Source organism: Panthera leo, chromosome D3 (assembly GCF_018350215.1).
Source record: "Panthera leo isolate Ple1 chromosome D3, P.leo_Ple1_pat1.1, whole genome shotgun sequence".
NCBI lineage: Eukaryota > Metazoa > Chordata > Mammalia > Carnivora > Felidae > Panthera > Panthera leo.
Genome location: NC_056690.1, coordinates 38,201,568 through 38,216,442, shown reverse-complemented (window position 1 = coordinate 38,216,442; position 14,875 = coordinate 38,201,568). Strand labels below are relative to the sequence as shown.

Sequence of the window (14,875 nt, the reverse complement as noted above, 5' to 3'; positions counted from 1 at the left end):
ATAAAAACGTTCAAGGTAAGTATCTATTTACATTTCTTTGAGAGTATAATTCTAGTGGCAAGGAAGCTTGCCCAATGAAAGATTATACATCGTTTGGGGAGCTTGACTACATTCACACTGAAAATCAAATGAATGGATGGTTATCAATTGATACGAGGAGAAATATATTTAAGTCTAGAAGCTATTAATTATATGGTATAGCTCATCTCTTCTACCTCTTTCCACTGAATATCTAAAACTAGATTAGAAAATAAACATAGATGTGGTTTCGTTCAAAAATATTAAAAAAAAAATAAGGCAAGAACACAAAACCGTTTATACTAAAAGTAACAACTTTGTAAGTTCATCTCTCATAGCCCAATCAGTCTGGTATATCTGTTAAGACAGGAGTTGGCAAATTATAGTCCACAGGCCAAACAGGGCCCATCATCTGTTTTTGTGCATCCTGTGAGCTAAAAATTGATTGATTTTTATATTTTTTAATGGCTGCAAAAATCAAAAGAAGAGTATTTCATAACATGTGAAAATTATAGAGAATTCAAATTTCAGTGTCTGCAGTTTTACAGGAACATAGCCACCCTCATCTGCTTGCATACTGTTAATGACTGTTTTTGTGCTAAACCACAGAACCAAGGAGTCGCGGCAGAGACCTCAAGGCCCATAAAGGCTGAAATAGTTCCTTGCTGTCCCTTTACAGGAAGAGATGCTGCCCTATGGGTTACAAGCTCCGGCTGTAGTTGGGTGGCCTTGGACAAGTGGCTTAAGCTACGTGTGACTGTCTTTTTACCTGCATCTACGTTATAGGCTTGCTGTCTGGTTTAAGAGAATATGAAAATGTAAAAGCACATAAACAGCAACATGTAGGCACCACACCACAACTGAGTCAGCCATCACCGATATTATTGTTGCTGCTGTTTGCTGTTACTATAATTACACTAATGCACCTTTACCGGGGAGGGCATTCTACCTGCCATAAACCTATCTGGAAATCATGGCTGACACTAATTTATAGTTTCACCTACTCTTAAAAAATATCTTTTCATTAATTGGTCATAATATTTTTGAAATTTGTCCCAGTCTCCTTCCCAAATGAAGACAGTCATCAATCATTGTGGCACTGTGATGGGCGTTAATTAGAAGTTTAGCTCAAAGGACAGTCATTTTTAATGTTAGTATCTTGTTCTGTCCTCATATTTCAAAACCACTTTCAAAAATGCATCCCAGCTAGAGACAGTGGCAAGAGAGGTGATATATTCCACTTCTGCTCCCTTTTTGACAGATAATTAAACAAGGACTCATAGGGGTCAAGCAACTTTCTCGAAGCACAGGAAACGCTTAATTAAAATGAACATTCACTGACTTGTATTTGGACTTTTGCTTTGCACTAATCCACCTGCAGGTTTTTCAAACAAAAGCTTTGAACTTATTGGTCTGCCCAAAAATTCAAAACAGTCTGGTCACACAAGTAGACAACTTACCATGACAATTGGACAATTTTTGTCGTGATGCTTTTATTTCATTTAGAAATGCCACAAATACATCCAGTTAATGCATTAAATATGAAAAGACTTGCTGAAGACACTCAATTTATTAATGATTCAAGAGAATTTCCTAAAGCATCTATTTGGAATTCATTTATAATTCATTTCACAGCTTAGCTGTGGTTCCCACAGGGCAAATATTTATCAAATATTTCTGTTTTAAGTCCTCCTTTTACATTTATTTGTAGAAGAATACACTCTTTTTTTTCCTAAATAAAGGCTAACCTTCCTAAAAGCATCCATCCATCTATTGTAGTTTAACGTGCATTTCCTGATAAGGTGACAGTAATGGGCCTTCAAATATAACAGAGTATACTGTGCAACCAAACAAAAGAATAATTATTAAACATAATAGATGGCTATAAACTGAACATGATACACACTGAGTATATCATAAATATTTATTAGAAAGTAACTATGGTAATTAATAAACACAGTAATCAACACAAGGGAAATAGCATCTTAAAAACCTGCCATGGCAAGAAAAACTTCATAAGCCATGAACCACACATGAGCAAATTAATATTTTCAGTATGAAAATCAGAATGTCTGACTTGACTAGTGCCAGTGGACTTAAAAGAGCAAGAGTGGAGAATATCTTGAGTCAGGCTGCCGCTGCCCTGTCCTGCCAACACTGACAATTTATAGTCTCTAGTTCCTATGGCTTATCACAGCTTGAGGGTAATATCTGAAATGAGAGAGCACTAGCTTTGGAATTAGAAACATGAGTTTACAGCCAGTTCTTCCACTACTGATTGGGAACTCTGGGTCAATACTTAAAGTCTCCATGCCAACTGTGAGGCAGAAATAACCCACACCTGTAAGAGCTTTGTGTAACCAGTCTTACTGTGGTGATCAAATATGGAATCACTATGTTGCACACCCGAACCCAATTCAGTGTCACATGTCAGTTAGTCCTCAATAAAAACAAAAGTTTTTTAAAAAGTTGTTGTGAAGATAAAGGTACAATACATAAGATACTTAGCTAAGTGTCTGAAACAAGGTCCATATTCAATAACTGGGTCTTCTTACTCTACTGATAACACTTCTGTGACTTCTGAGCCTGACACCATATCTACTGCTGTTATCACTTCTACTACTGCAACCGCTAAGAAGTCACTGCATCCTACTCCTTTTGGCCAATGTACTATTGGCGGTAACATGTCAACTGTAATAATTCACATTCTTTGTATCTGCACACATAAGGCCCACTAGGCTAGGTAGTATTTAAAATATAAAATAAAAACACCATAATAAGTGTTGGTGAAGATGTAGAGAAACTAAAACCTTCATGTTCCATTGGTGGGAATGTAAAATGGTGCAACCACTACGGAAAACATTTTATGTTAAAAAAAGAGTTACCACGTGATCCAGCAGTTCTACTCCTAGAGATATACCCAAGAGAAACAAAAACTTACATCCACTAAAAAACATACACAAATGTTCATAGCAGCATTACTCAAAACAACCAAAAAACGGAAACGACCCAAACATCTACAATGATGAATGGATCACGAAATGTGGTAGATCCATCTGTACAAAGGAATACTATTTAGAAATAAAAAGTAACGAACTACTGATACATGCTACAAGATGGATGAACCTTCAAAACACTATGCTATGTGAAAGAAGCCAGGTACAAAAGATGACATACTTATTACATGATTCCATTTATATGGCATGTTCAGAATAGGCAAATCCACAGAGACAGAAAATGGAATTAGTGATTGCCAGGGGCTGCGAGGAGATGTAGACCAAGGAGTCATTGCTAGGGCGTATGAGCTTTCTTTTGGGAGGAATGACAAGGTTCTAAACTTAGATAGTAGTGATGGGTGCACAGCTCTGGGAATATAGTCAAAACCAGTGAAGTTTATGGTGTGTGAGTTATATCTCAAAAAAGCTGCTTTAAAAATAGAATTAATCAAGCACATAAGGTCAACTACATATTTGAGGAGTGGCAGAAGGGAAAAAAGTTAGTCTTCTGGATCTACTGCGCTTTGCCAGGGAGTGCCAGTACCACCGCCCAAACCTCCAGGGAGGACAGGCAGTGTGGGCTCAGCACAAAGGACAAAGTAGGGTGGGTTAAGAGGGAACTCGGTCCCCACCCTAGACATCTGCTCTCCCATTATGAAGTGGGATATTTATGATAACGATTAAAACATAAGAATAGAAGGAGGAGGAAGACTATAAGCTCTAGAGTTGAAAACTCTGTTTGAAAGCTGGGGTTTAAACCCAGTTCCCCTCGGGCTCCCGGTGGCTCAGTTGGTTAAGCTTCTGACTCTCAACTTTGGCTAAAGTCATGATCTCACGGTTCGTGAGAGGGAGTGCCACGTCGGGCTCTGTGCTGACAGGGCAGATTGGGATTCTCTCCTTCATTCTCTGCCCCTCCTCTGCTTGTGCTTTCTCTCTCTCTCCCTCTTGTGACCTTGGACCAATTACTTAACCTCCCTGGCCTTCAGTTTCCTCATCCATAAAATGAGTATAATAATAGCACCTTTGTTCCCACGGTTGCTATGAGGATGCACTAATGCATATAAGCCCTTACAAGAGTGTCGTCTGATAAAATTAAGTGCCATCGTCGTCATTATCATCATCATTAGTATAGTTTTTTTGGTTGACCTGCTGACTCTACTCTCAGCGGTCAGACACAAGCATGCAGCACAATACCATATGAGCACGAGCACTCCCAGGGGAGTACCCCTCGAACTCACCAGGGACTGTGGGCTTGTTCCTCCTCTGCCTACCGATGACAATTCCTTTCATGAGGCCTCTTTGTTAGCACAGAAAATAAAGGCACCCAGGGAGAGCAGCACAGGGCATTTGCACTGGCTAATAACAGCAGTTACCACTGACGGTGCTAGAGAGAGTCAGGCACATTTTTGGGTATTTTACATTTGTTACTTCACTGAATTATCACAACAAGCCTGCAAGGTAGGCATTATTAACCACATCACTTTACAGATAAGAAGAAGTTCAAATATACTGAGTAACCAAGCTAATAACACAGTTAAATAAGTCAGAGCTGACATTCAAACCCAGATCCGTTTATCCTATGTCACTTTCGTACATTATGTTGAACTGGATTTCCAATGGAAGAGTGAGTAATCAGGACAGGAGTTAGGAATGAGAGAAGAGTATTTTTTTGTTTCACACAATTACTCAAATAACAGGATGCCAGAATATATGCAGTGCCATCTGTTCTTTCACTCATTCATTCACACGTTTATTAAGCACCTATTATGTGCCAGTGTCAGTGATAAAAACAGTCTTGGAAAGATAGATGTTAAAAGAGAAAATTACAAAAAATTTTTTTTAATAAATAAAAGAGAAAATTACAGAAGAATATGGTCAGCATATTAATAAACAAATGGTGCTGGACAAACAGGAGATCAGGGAAGTGTCAACTGTGTTCTCTACTGCAGAGAGAGTCCCATCCACTGCCTTCAATTTCCTTAAACAAGAATTCAGAGGAAAACACTTGAGACTCATTTTCAATGCCTTTTTCTCCCTGGGAACACTGATGAATGGAATTTTAAGCCACACTTCTGAATCTTTTCTATAATTTGTGTCTATTCAGAAAACTGCCAGCCCACAATCTTTCTCCCTGTACCTCATGGGACAGGACAAGGATATACCCAACTGCAGGACTGGGGGTGGATGCAGCATGGAGAGTCCATGGCAAAATGGAGGTTCCATCACAGGAATGGGCTATAAGAGGGCAGAGGCTGTTGGTGAGGTCAAAAGTACTCTATAAGCCCTAAGACATTAATGTCCATTCCAGGACTGATAACATTCTGACAGATCGAATGGTATGTGCAAGCAATTCATTTCACATTTTATAAAGCACCATTTCACAGGGTAGAGAATGTCAGCAGCATAAACACATCTTAATTTAGTCCTAAAATCCTAACGGGATTTCCACTGCACTCACAACCACAGAGGTAACACTTAAGGTTCTAATCCTGTCAGAGAGACGAGGCATTTTTCAACTTTTTCCTTATAGTAAAAGACAAAGCAATTACCATGGAAGAGAAAGAATAAGGAGAAGATACATGAAATATTTCTTTGGAAGGACCAGCTAAATTCTCAGAGATTTAAAAGGATCAATGTGGAGATAGTAAATAAGAAATACACTAAATTCAATTTAGGAACTAAAGTTTTTCAAATATTTCAAGGTAATGTGTTAGCCCAATATGATCACATAAATAAGCTGGCAAATACATTCAACTGGATACCACGATACATAGCTTATGAATCACAAGAAAGCAATCTGTCACTTAGAATTCTAAATAAGATTTTATGTACTATTGAGTTTTTCCTATAAATGCAATAATTGTATAATAAAAGTTAAAAGAGAATTCAGAGAAAAAAACCTGAGGTTCATTTTCAATAACAAAATATTCGTGAATTTATAAAGTAATTACGATATCCAAAAGTTATTCCCAGAGCAAGTGCTGTAAGAGTAAGCAATAAAGAGCCACAAATAATAATTTCAGCAATATGCTTAAAATTAAATTTAAAATAAAATATTAATAACAATATATGTAAGAGAAAACACCTATAATGTATTAGTTCTGAACAGCATTCAGCATAGTTGTTTCCATTTGTCAGAAGAATAAAACACTGCCAATTCTTGATAATCTATGGCCAAATACTCATCTCTAAATTTTACTAAAATATATGTACTGATTATTCTTTATGAGATAAATTATTCAGCATATAGCACATAGCACATAAGATTTATTTTAAATTATAACTGTACATCACACATAAAAGCATCTTTCTTGATAGTGCCTATTTTCAAAGTAGTTGACTTGAATCTTTTTATTATTATGAAATAAACTGTGTTTGGGTGGAAAATAACTTTTGAATTGTCATATGTTATATAATTATTGAATACCACAACTTTCAGCTCTGTACAAAAAAATGAAAAGCTTCTAAGAAAATTTAGTTTTGATGATGTGTGCTTTTAAAAAAGTAGATTTCACAATAAGAACAGTAGAGAAATCTGTTCATCAAATATTTATATCAAAATTTAACTTTTTGTTTTAGCTACAGTGACTAAAGTCCTTTTATTCATTTTTCTTTGCTCTAACAAAGAACAGTAGAAAACAAAGACTTAATTGTTCTTGTTAAGGTGTTTAATGACTATTTCAAAGAAATAGCTGATAATAGTGACAAAAGGCAGCTATAAAAAGAAAGAAAGAAAGAGAGAGAGAAAGAACAAAAGAAAGAAAGAAAGAAAGACAGAAAGACAGAAAGAACAAAAGAAAGAAAGAAAGAAAGAAAGAAAGAAAGAAAGAAAGAACACAGAAAGTCTAAACAGCAAATCCCAACGTGAATATGTTAGAATCCCACTCAAAATCAGTTGTGTGTCTAATCTACAGATTCCGTGTCAGGTACCAGCCAGCTGGAAATCTCTGTATCCAGGAACTGGGACTAGGAACAAAATCAGTGGAAGTTTTCTCCTCCAACAGAGCCAAGAAATTGGAGCCACAACAGCAGGGCACTTCTGGCAAGTTCCTACCTTTAACCGCTGCTCATCCACATCGATGACTGTAGCCACGCGAATTAGCCTGGGGTTCCGTCTGTCCACGGCTTCAAGCCTCATGCTGGGCAGAAAACCGTGGGGTGGCCGCTGAAACATCAAGAGAGCCAAAGTCAGCAAAATCCCACTGCTCAGATGCCACATCGCATGTTTTCTAAAGTGCAATTGATCTGACTTTGCATTTAGACCTTGAACACAACTGGAATTTAGTTTTAAGGGCACGTAACACTTTGTGCATATTATTTTATCCAGTTTCATAAAAACCTGTGAGAGGAGAAAGAATTTTTTGGTCATTTTCAAGATAGCTAAAAAGACAGATTAAATCATATATTCATTAACAATCACAAGATTCAAAATAGGTTCTAATTTATTAACAATTTATCAATTTGATTAATTTTTTCTGAAATTAACTTTATAAATCAAGAAACTGTTGACCACTCTCACTGTCCAGTTTTGTAGAGTATGACTCAGAAGACAAAATTATTTACTAAATAATTAGAAAAACATAAACATAATCCTTTATAAATCTAAATTTTAAAATAGATAAAAGCTGCATAACTCTTGACAGTTAAAACTATTTTAGAATCAAACCACAATGTAATTTAAAGCTATAACCTGTGCTTTGTTACTTATCTGTAACATAAGCATGTTAAAAACTGTTTTAATTTAAGCTTCTTCCAAAAATCCTAGGAACCAGGAGTCTATAATGAGGACACTTAGGAAATCCTAAAGAAAATGGGGTGGGAAAAAGCACACTGGGACTTACCAAATCATTGACACCAATGAAATTTAAATACAAAAAATCAAAGTCAAAAGACAACTCCAGCAGTGTTCATAGGTTGGTAAAAAGTCACTCTGAAAGCTATTAACACATAACATATTCAATCGACTTTATTGAAAATGAAACTGTACTGAATTTTGTAAGTCTAGAAATGGCAATAGGAAGCCCTCATAATACATAATAAACAGTTAAATCTTTCTCCAATATCTGGTTTGCTTCTTTCCCGCTTTTGTGGAAGTATATTTTCTTCTAAAATGCATTATTATGTCTACTAAATGGAATATACTGACTACAAGTAGGTCTTTGATGCTTGAAAATCTTTCTGTTCTCCCCAAGGTCACTGTCCTGATAACAAAGGTAATAGTTTCATATTGCAGATGCCAAAGATACACAGCTTGAGATGAATCCATGATAACTCCATGTCAGAGCCTGGAAGTTGCCTTTTTAACGAAATCATAATTTTATTTTCTTGTAATTTTCTTCTTGGAAAAATAAAATGAGTTTTGACAGAAAGCAAAAGAGAAAGAGGTTAACTACCAGCAGCTGGTACTTTGCTTATCGAGTTTTTTCAATTCCTGAAGTCCTTTCTAGCACTCCAGGACTTCTGGCTTTCTTAATTTGATTAAATTCATTTTCCAAATCCAGTCTATTATAACAGATTTATTTAAAAAAATGAAATAGCATTTTGTTTAAAATCCCTTTTGATCCCTAGAAAACTTTTTATAAATGAAATCGTATGTAGAAGCTCGCTATATAAAATTCTGACTAAAGATGAATCAGGAAGCCTGGAGCACACAATTAAGTTGAAAGGGAACAATCTGAAAACCACTTTACAACATAAATATCTCTAACTGTACTATCAGTGCACTGTCTTTTCCCCAATAATTTATGCTTGGTTCAACCCTGGAATAAAGGTATAAGTACAAATTTGAACTTTAAAAACTGGTATTCTAAATGCTAAAAGCAATGTTTCCCTCAAAATGGATAAAACTGTAACACACACCCACTACATACAGTTCACCTATTTTATTATGGCATCGTTGGCATTCAAACAGTTCCCAAGACTGAAAGTTCAGAGTTCCCGCCATGTGGACTAAGACAAGCAGAAATGAAGGACTCTGCCATTATTAGGGGTTGATGAGGGGCTTTAACTGCACTAGGGTGGGCTACTGTGCTTTGTAAGAAGGGAAACCATCATTACTTTTGTGTAGAGGAACAATAGTAAATGAGTCACCTCCTTTGTAGTTTTAACTGAAAACCAGGCAAAGTGGTTATGAAAATAACACTTGCATTTAAAAAGAAAAAAACTAGAATAATTTGAGCTGCCAAATTAAGTCAACATGTACACCGTTTCAAGTTGAGAGTGTATTAGAGAGTATACAACTCACCATTTTAAAAACTTTGGCAGGAACAGCATTAGTTTGAGTAGCTTCCAGATATTCTGTCCAGGAAAAATTTTCCGGATCAGGATAACCTGAAAAATACATATACATATCAAAAAATTACTCACTAATATTTTGATTCCCATGTACTATAAGACATTTGACCTTCTGTGAACTGCTCACTATTTAACAGCCCCTATGCTAAGAACCTCACATACATTACCTAAGTCTATTTTAACCTCTGAATGGGCTGTTTCACCCCCACTAAGGCAAGCAAGCACTCATATATCGGTTCATTCATTCACTCAACAAGGTTAAACAGGTTGGCCAAGGTCAAATGGTGGGTATTTGGCAGAGCCTGGTTACACCCAAAAGGCCTCTTTAGAAAGTTTGAAAAAACACTCACAATCCCTGTCTGACCTCAGACCATAAACTGAAAATCTTTCCAATTTCTCCAATACTTCTGCATCTATTAGGGTTTTGTTCTCTTAATTACATCTCTGTAATTGCAATTTCCCAGGTTTGCCATTTATAATTGCAACTTATATATTGGTATAACATGGTACAGAGCACTGTATGTTTAAAAAAATTCTAACTGGGGGCACCTGGGTGGCTCAGCCGGTTGAGCATCCAACTCTTGATTTGGGCTCAGGTCATGATCCCAGAGTCAAGGGATCAAGCCCCACGTGGAGCTCTGCACTGAGTGTAGAGATTGCTTGAGATTCTCTCCCCCTCTCCCTCTCCCCCTCCCCTACTTGTGCTCACTATCACGTTCCTTCCTCCGTCTCTCCCTCTCTCTCTCTCTCTCTCTATATATATATATATCTACATGTGTATATATATATATATATATATATATATATGTGTGTGTGTGTGTGTGTGTGTGTGTGTGTGTATACATACATATATATATACATACACACACACATATATATATATACACACACACATATATATATATACATAGATGTATATATTTCTAACTGGGTTTCTCATTTCTCTTTATATTTGTGTTATTTTATTCCTAATTACATTTGCTGAGGTCTATATTATTGTGTCATTTTCTTTTTCCTTTAAAGGAATAAGCACCTAGATTTATTCATTAGCTTTCTTGTTTTTTCTCTTTTCTAATTATTTCATTTGCTGCTTTTACTCTTATTACTTCTTTACTCATATTTCCCTTAGGTTTTTATTTTACTCATCAAATTGAACTATAAGGATAATTGATTTATTTTCATTTTTTTAAATAACAGAAGCATTTAAAATCATGAAATTACCACTGTTCCCCCTGAATACAGCTTTAGACATCTGGATAAACTTTTATGAAATATTTGTGTATCTCACTTTTATTTTTCAAAAACAATTATAATTACAATCTGTAAGTGTCACCTTCATTTAGTCACTGGCCAAATAATTATTTAAGAGATATCTCAAATCATTAATTTTTGTAGTTATTTAAAATATTCATAATAATATCTACTTTACCACATGGTAGTTTCAGAATGTCACATGATATCTAGGATTTCTTTTTGGCATAATATAGGATCAACAGTTGAAATTTTTGTTTAAGTATATACATACACATACACACATGTTTTGAGGCATATTAGTATGCCTCAATTGAATGTAAGTAGCTATTATTATTAAAAAATCTGCTTTATTTTTTATTTAAGCAAAAAACCTGAAGCAATAAGCTAAAATTTCTAAAATACTTTTTCATACAGTTTTCTAGTATCTGTGATAATTTTTTCTTCATATTTAAACTTTTTACTAAAATAAAGAATATTTTAAGAAAAATATGCCAATGAAGTAAACAGCCTGAAAAACTGTTCACAAAATTAGCATAGCTGTACCCCAGGACCCAGGACAGCCCCTCCCCATTCTACACCCTTCCAGTCACTGCCCCCTCTCCGCAAAGGGAAACTCTCATCCTAGTTTCTAACCTCTAAGATTAGCTCTGCCTGTTCCATTTTTTCCTTTGTATAAATGGAATCATACAGCATGTACTCATTTGCAGTGGTCAGCTTTTGCTCAGCACTCTGTCAGGTTCGTGTAGACAGCTGCATGCAGAAAATCTGTTATCACTGCTTTGTAGCAGTCTATTGGGTGAGGATTTCACAATTTATCCATTTTACTGATGATGGTCCTTTGGACAGTCTCGATTTCGGGGGCTATTATGGAAAGTGCTGCTACAGACATTCTAGTATATTCTTGTTGGTCATCACAAATATACACTTCTTTTGGAATGCATCCAGGAGTAAAACTGCTGGATCATGGGGTGGTTTGCTCTATATTTTGATGTTACATTATTTAGCACAGAAAAGCACATGTAATTTTCGCTACTGATTGTGCTTTTTATTTAACATTGAAAAAAAATTTCCCTTAGACACCTTGATTGCTTTTACATCAAATTCTTCTTTGTCACTAAAAATTAAATTGTATGCCATCTTGTATTTTCTGTTTGTTTTCTTAATAAAATTTTGCCCATCCTTTTTACTTTTAAATTATTTTGTCTCAGGTATATCTATTTTAAACATCTTCTAAATGGATTTTGAAATCCATTTGCATTTACTTTCATAACTCATTTGCTTTATCTAACTTCCGTACACATGTTTTAGGCTGGAGTTATTTTTTTTTTAAACACTCTCTTAGGGTTTCTTTTGCTTTTTGTCCCTGTCCATATATGAGCTATGTTACATCCCTTCTGTTTCAGGAATTATTTCTGCTACTTTTGTAGCTCATATACTTTTTAATGTTTATTTTATTTTTGAGAGAGAGAGAGAGAGAGAGAGAGACAGACAGACAGACAGAGCACGAGCAGGTGAGGGTCAGAGAGAGAGGGAGACACAGAATCTGAAGCAGGCTCCAGGCTCCGAGCTGTCAGCACAAAGCCCAACGTGGGGCTCAAACCCATGAACCATGAGATCATGATCTGAGCTGAAGTCAGATGCTTAACCGACTGAGCCACCCAGGTGCCCCTGTAGCTCATATTTTTAACGACTGTTCAAACTCATTCCTTGTATTTTGGATTTCCACATTTCCGTGTGGGTTCTGATTATGCTCATATCGTGCCACGTCAGCACCGGGGTCCCCTCCTCCCTGGCTCCAGGTCTCTCACCAGGGACCCAAGCAGCAGATCCTGGGGAATGGTAACTAAAGAAAGCAGTGTGTGGTGGGCTGAGGAATGAATGTGCAGAGGCTGAGGGAGGAAGCAATTAGTGCTGCTCCAGTCCCGTAAAGAAATCTTGCATGCTGCTATGAAAGAAATCATCTTTTTTCATGATCAATAAGTGCGAATAAAAGACTGTGACTGTTTTCAGTGTTTCTGAAGCAGTACTGCCTCTGTGACACTCTCCAGAAATGAGCTATGTATGTACTGTGTGTATATATATTCCCTGTTCAATGAGTCCAAGGAAGAAGAACGTCTCATTGCCTAGGGAGGCCTGCAAAAGCCACATACTCCCACTGTCTTCCTCCTAGCCCCACCCTGAGTCCTGCTACCTTTGGGGGGTATGGCAGGGGGCAGAATCAGGGCAACAGAGGAAGGGGCAAGAGCCAGGTCCACTGACACAGCTGTGTGGCAATATGACAGAAGCTTTTCAGAAGCTGAAATTCCTTCTTGTTTCAAGAAATATATGAGACCACCCCATGGAACAATAGCCTTCAGCACCTTCACTTGTCTCAAAGAAAGCAACATATAACTAGTTTCAGTTTATTAGTAACCACTCTTCGGAGTACTCCATTTACACTAAGTCATTCATTCCTCACATATGCTGCTCATTTTATAGGTGAGGCTCAGGGAACTTGAGCAGCTTTCCCAGTGCTATACACGTAGAAGTGGAAGAAATGGGTTTGGAACAATTATGTCTGACTCCATTACCCACGTATTCAACCACTGCTTCCCCCTAGTATTATAACCCAGAGCTCCATGATCCACGGTGGTCCAAGGCCTCAGGACTGGGAGTATGAGCTCCCCCTGGAGGCCAAGGTGTCATATGGCAAGGGTGGGAACATTGCTAGATTGGAGGCAGGCTGTTGGTATAAATGTATTTATTCACGTCCCACCTCATTCCACTCTATTGAGAGATTAAACCATCAGAGATGGGCAAACACTGAGGCAAGATGAGGTTCAAGTTGTGGCTGTGGGCACAGGTGGCTGAACCAAACAAAGGAAACGTGTCAGCTATTGGGATCAAGCATAGCAAGGCTCCTGCCAGGCAGCCCCTGGATCTCCCCATGGTACTGGCACTTTCCTGGAGAAGAGGAAGACCCAGGTGACAAATATCTTTAATTAACGTCAGCAAATAACTAGAAGGCAAACAGACGACAGCCAGAGAGGACGGAGGGAGGAAGTGCAATGGAGGGGAAGAGCTTGCGCCCTCATGGGAGAGGAGCCTCTCTAAAGGCTGAGAACTGTCCTAGGAGAAACAGTGGGACTATCTGGGATACGACAAAATGTGCTATCCCAAGAGGGTGACAGAGAAAGATCTGTGCGAAAAAGTCACTTAGATGAAGGTCAATTCCAGTGCTTTGAGTTGAAAAAATTGAGAGTCAAGAAAAAAGGGATACAAATATGGGACGGTGCAAAAACAGAGAAACTTAACGTCAAACCAAGTTAAATGCAAGTGAAATATACTAAAATATATCATTCCAAGGACTACTTATACCATTCCGGAACAGCAATTCCTTACAATGATCTACAGGCCCCTACCCACCAGGGACCCATTACCACTCCAACCTCATCTCCCTTCACTCTGCTCCTGCTCCAACTAGGACACAGCTGACTTCTTCTCCCTCAAGGTCTCAAACTTGCTGTTCCTTTACAGAGAAGTTTTCCCCATGTACCTTCCACACTCCCTACCTCACCTCCTTTAAGTTGTTGCTCAAATGTCCTTCCCTGAACTCCCTAAATATACAGAACCCTCGCACCAAATACATGTGCCCCTCCTAACCTCATGACCTGCCTTACTTTTCTCCATAGCACTTACCAACAATTAACTTATTAAATTAATATTTACATATTTGTTGTTTCTCTTGCTCTATAAGATCATAACTGCCTAATGACAGGAAATAGTTCACTTAAGTCCCATTTTCTCTGGGACTTTCTCCAGAACAGAGCCTAGTATGTAGTGATCAGTAGTTATCCTTTATTAAATATTTGGCAAATATCTGCTGAATGAAATGTATTTAAGAAGTTTGCATTTGATATTGTGGTGGCCAAGAATGTCAGATATGTGAGCCAAAATTGTACTGGTCTAGCCTCAATATAATGAATGGAACACTGATACAAAGTTGTTTGCCTGTTGGTGTTGGCAGTATTCAGAGGTATCATTAGAACGAGCTGATGCTCCTGTACTAATTCTGGCTAAGGTTCCAAATAGCACTATAGACCGCACAGTACCAAGGGAAGGCCATCTGACTTGTGGCCTCTGTGTAAGGTAAATGTAATCCTCAACTGTTTGTTCCATGTAAGAAAGGCCTACTTATGTGTCATATTAGTTACAGACTCTTCTTATAACAACGTCCTCCATGAATTTACCACCTGGAACAATAGCCTAAATAGAAACATAATTTTGCCACTGGGACAGTCTAAAGAACGGTAGTTAATAAGGAGTATAAGCCC

General features: G+C 37.4%; 1 protein-coding gene across 18 annotated transcripts in view; it reads right to left on the bottom strand.

Annotated features, from left to right (window-relative positions):
- The window catches only part of L3MBTL4 (L3MBTL histone methyl-lysine binding protein 4), a 448,782-nt gene that overhangs the window by 228,728 nt on the left and 205,179 nt on the right, over window positions 1–14,875 (bottom strand). For all 18 annotated transcript variants that reach the window (XM_042909930.1, XM_042909929.1, XM_042909916.1 and 15 more), the window contains 2 exons: window positions 9,259–9,344; window positions 7,069–7,179 (listed from right to left, as the gene is read on the bottom strand). In XM_042909930.1, coding sequence (XP_042765864.1) covers window positions 7,069–7,179; window positions 9,259–9,344 — 197 coding nt within the window. The remainder of the gene's footprint in view (window positions 1–7,068; window positions 7,180–9,258; window positions 9,345–14,875) is intronic.